The following is a 2,914-nucleotide window of genomic DNA, read 5'->3' on the forward strand; positions in this document are numbered from 1 at the left end:
AAATATGGCATAAAGAGTCTGAAGAAAACTGAAGTCAGTGTGATTCAGGGAGAAAACTCCCAACTTGTTGGACTCATTCCTGGCACAAAGGAAGATGGTTGTGATTGTTGGGGTCAATCATCTCAGTTCCAGGATATCAATGCAGGAGATCTTCAAGATAATGCCTTAGGTCCAACTATCTCCAGTTGCTTCATCAATGACCTTCTCTCCACCATAGGGTCATGCCACCTGGAAAATTAGACACTTTGACCAGTTTACGTTAAGACTCATTTACCCAGGTGCCCTTTTTCACGAGGGTAACTAAAGGGCAAAACTCGGTTTGCAGTTCAACCCAATTTTTCTTAACAAACTCAATAATTATTAGCAATCAGTTACTTTTCACAAATTATTTTCACTATATTTGCCTAGGATTCTAATATTACTCATACTAATGAACTTGTCTGAGCCCCAGGTCCAATTCTCTGATCCTCTGCTTTCTCAGTGTCCTCATCTTTCTCATATGCCCTCTTCTGTCTGCCTCTGGGTTTCTCACTGAACCTTGCCTGGAGTCTTCTTTAGTGTGGGGCATGCCGAGTATTCGTTGGGATGGCCCCCAAGGGCCTCTTCTTATAGAAATCATAAAAGAAATCATAGAATCCCACTGTGCAGAAGGAGGCCATTTGGCTCATTGAGTCTGCACTGACAACAATCCCACCTGGGCCTTACCCCCGTAACCCCACAAATTTGCCCTCTTAATTCCTTTAATTTACACATCCTGGGACACTAAGAAACAATTTAGCATGAACAATGCACCTTATCCACACATCTTTGGACTGTGGGAGGAAACTGGAGCACTTGGGGAAAACCCAGGCAGATACTGGGAGGAAGTGCAAGCTCCATTCAGATAGTGAATCGAGCCAGGAATTGAACCCTGGAGCTGTGAGGCAGCAATGCTAACCACTGTGTCATTGTGCTATCCTTATCCTTATCCCCCTCTTCACACCCTTCCAGAAACCTCTCAGGCTTCCAGTCAATGAGGTTACTCAGCAGGGGGGTCACAGCACCAAATGAAGTTGCAAATCCTTTACTTGGATGAGGTCCAATGCTTCCTTAGTGGCCATCGTCAGATGTCCATTGTCCATGTAGCTTCTTTCCAAATCAGGTTATGACAGGAACCCAAGGTGCCAGAGAGTCCGGCCAAAAGCAGAGAATACACAATGGCAGCAGATACTTGGGCAGTGACATGTGGTGGCTACCATTCCTCCCTTAACCAAGAATGATAGCCATGCCCTGGTTCATTTACCATTGCAATGCTTTCATCAATCAGAGTCAATCTGGCTGATTCAGATTTCAAAAATAGCTTTAACTGGTTCATTCACCTTGGCAATGCCTTAAACAATCAGACTCCACTTGCCAACCAAAGCGTGCTCTCAAATTGTTGTTCCTTTTACTGTCGGTAATCTTGCCATCTGTCCTGATGAGTACAAGACAAAAAGCTTTGACAGTATGTCTCGCTTTTCAGTAAGTTCTGAGCTATCAAAGGATGACTTAAATAACTATTTGTTTGTTTTTATTTTACCTTTCTGTGTTTCTATAGATAAAATATATTTACAAGGATGTTCTGCAAATATGAAAGGTTTGGGGGGGGTTCAGCTATTCCAGTGATCTGTGAACCTGGACAATGGTCAGTTACATAAACACATGGTGGTTCATAAATCAACAGTGGCTCTTTAAGGACTTCAACACTTCACATGAGCATCAAGCCCATCAGTAGCTGCAAAGAATTTTTTAAACCAAGGATTCCAGCATCAGGTTAGGAGTGGTTACCTCCTTAATAGCTCTTGAAAATTTCTTAGCCTTGTGCCTGCCCATTCTTCCTCAAAGGCCCCACTGTGTGTAGTAAAGAATTTATTGCCATTTTTATCATTCACCGTTGCATTAAATGAATTTTCAAAATTGTGCAAATCCAGACAAGCCCATTCTATTTGTAAAACTCTCCAACAGGGACCGAATTAAAACATCTGGAGCCCCCTATCCACTTGGAAACCTGGTGCTGGACTCCTAGTGGCCTTCCCACTCATTGCATGCTGCTGAAGATGTTCTGTTTACCACACAATGGGCACCAATAATCACTTTAAGATAATCCATTGGGCTCATAGCATGATACTTTTACATTTGCCAGAAACAACATACCTTCACATGCAATCTTTCTCAAAACTATCTTCAACCACCAAAGCCATACATGGTCCACCCCTGATGCTCCAAGGTATACAACACATCCATGGCCCTCATTGTTTTGCGTTTGGCATGTTCAGTGTAAGTCACCGAGTACCTGAAGACATTTTCCAGGGACACCTTCAGGATCCCAAATCCCTTCTCATAGATCCGCCCAGAGATACGCTTGAAGCCCCCATGACAAGCCAGGCAGCAAATGGCCGGGTTGATGTTGCCCTGAAAGTTGTTATATAGCGCCTTGTGGTACCATTTGATGCCAACATTGCCCAGCTCCTTACCACCTTTCCCTCTACCTGACATAGAGTCACTGGGGGGGGATTTTAGGGCTTTGCTCAGGCAAGGTGGTAGGTTTTCAGCTATAGAGTCATAGAGGTTTATAGCATGGAAATAGGCCCTTTAGCCCAACTTGTCCATGCTGTCCAGTTTTTACCTTTAAGCTAATCCCAGTTGCCTGCATTTGGCCCATATCTATCTGTTATCAGTTCATCCATGGAACTGTCTAAATGCATTATAGAAGTTTTACACTGAGAAGTCAAAATGAATGGAAACCCATTCATGCTTTGTGCCTTGTGTAATTAACCTGTTAGCATGAGGAGCTTCTCATTTGCCCTGTCTTTTCCATGGCAATGCTGCAGCCAATCAGAGATGACTTGCCAACCTATCAGCACCCCTTCCCCTGTAGTACAATTTGTTGTGGCTG

At 43.6% G+C, this 2,914-nt stretch overlaps 1 protein-coding gene across 1 annotated transcript; it reads right to left on the reverse strand.

Annotated features, from left to right (window-relative positions):
* Window positions 1-2,202: 2,202 nt before the first annotated feature.
* On the reverse strand, window positions 2,203-2,514 carry LOC145342467 (histone H4-like). The gene has a single exon (XM_080188031.1). The coding sequence runs from the start codon at window positions 2,512-2,514 to the stop codon at window positions 2,203-2,205; it is 312 nt and encodes a 103-aa protein (XP_080044157.1).
* Window positions 2,515-2,914: the final 400 nt, after the last annotated feature.

Source organism: Carcharhinus amblyrhynchos, chromosome 4 (genome assembly GCF_965287045.1).
Source record: "Carcharhinus amblyrhynchos chromosome 4, sCarAmb.v2.hapA, whole genome shotgun sequence".
In the NCBI taxonomy this organism is placed as follows: domain Eukaryota; kingdom Metazoa; phylum Chordata; class Chondrichthyes; order Carcharhiniformes; family Carcharhinidae; genus Carcharhinus; species Carcharhinus amblyrhynchos.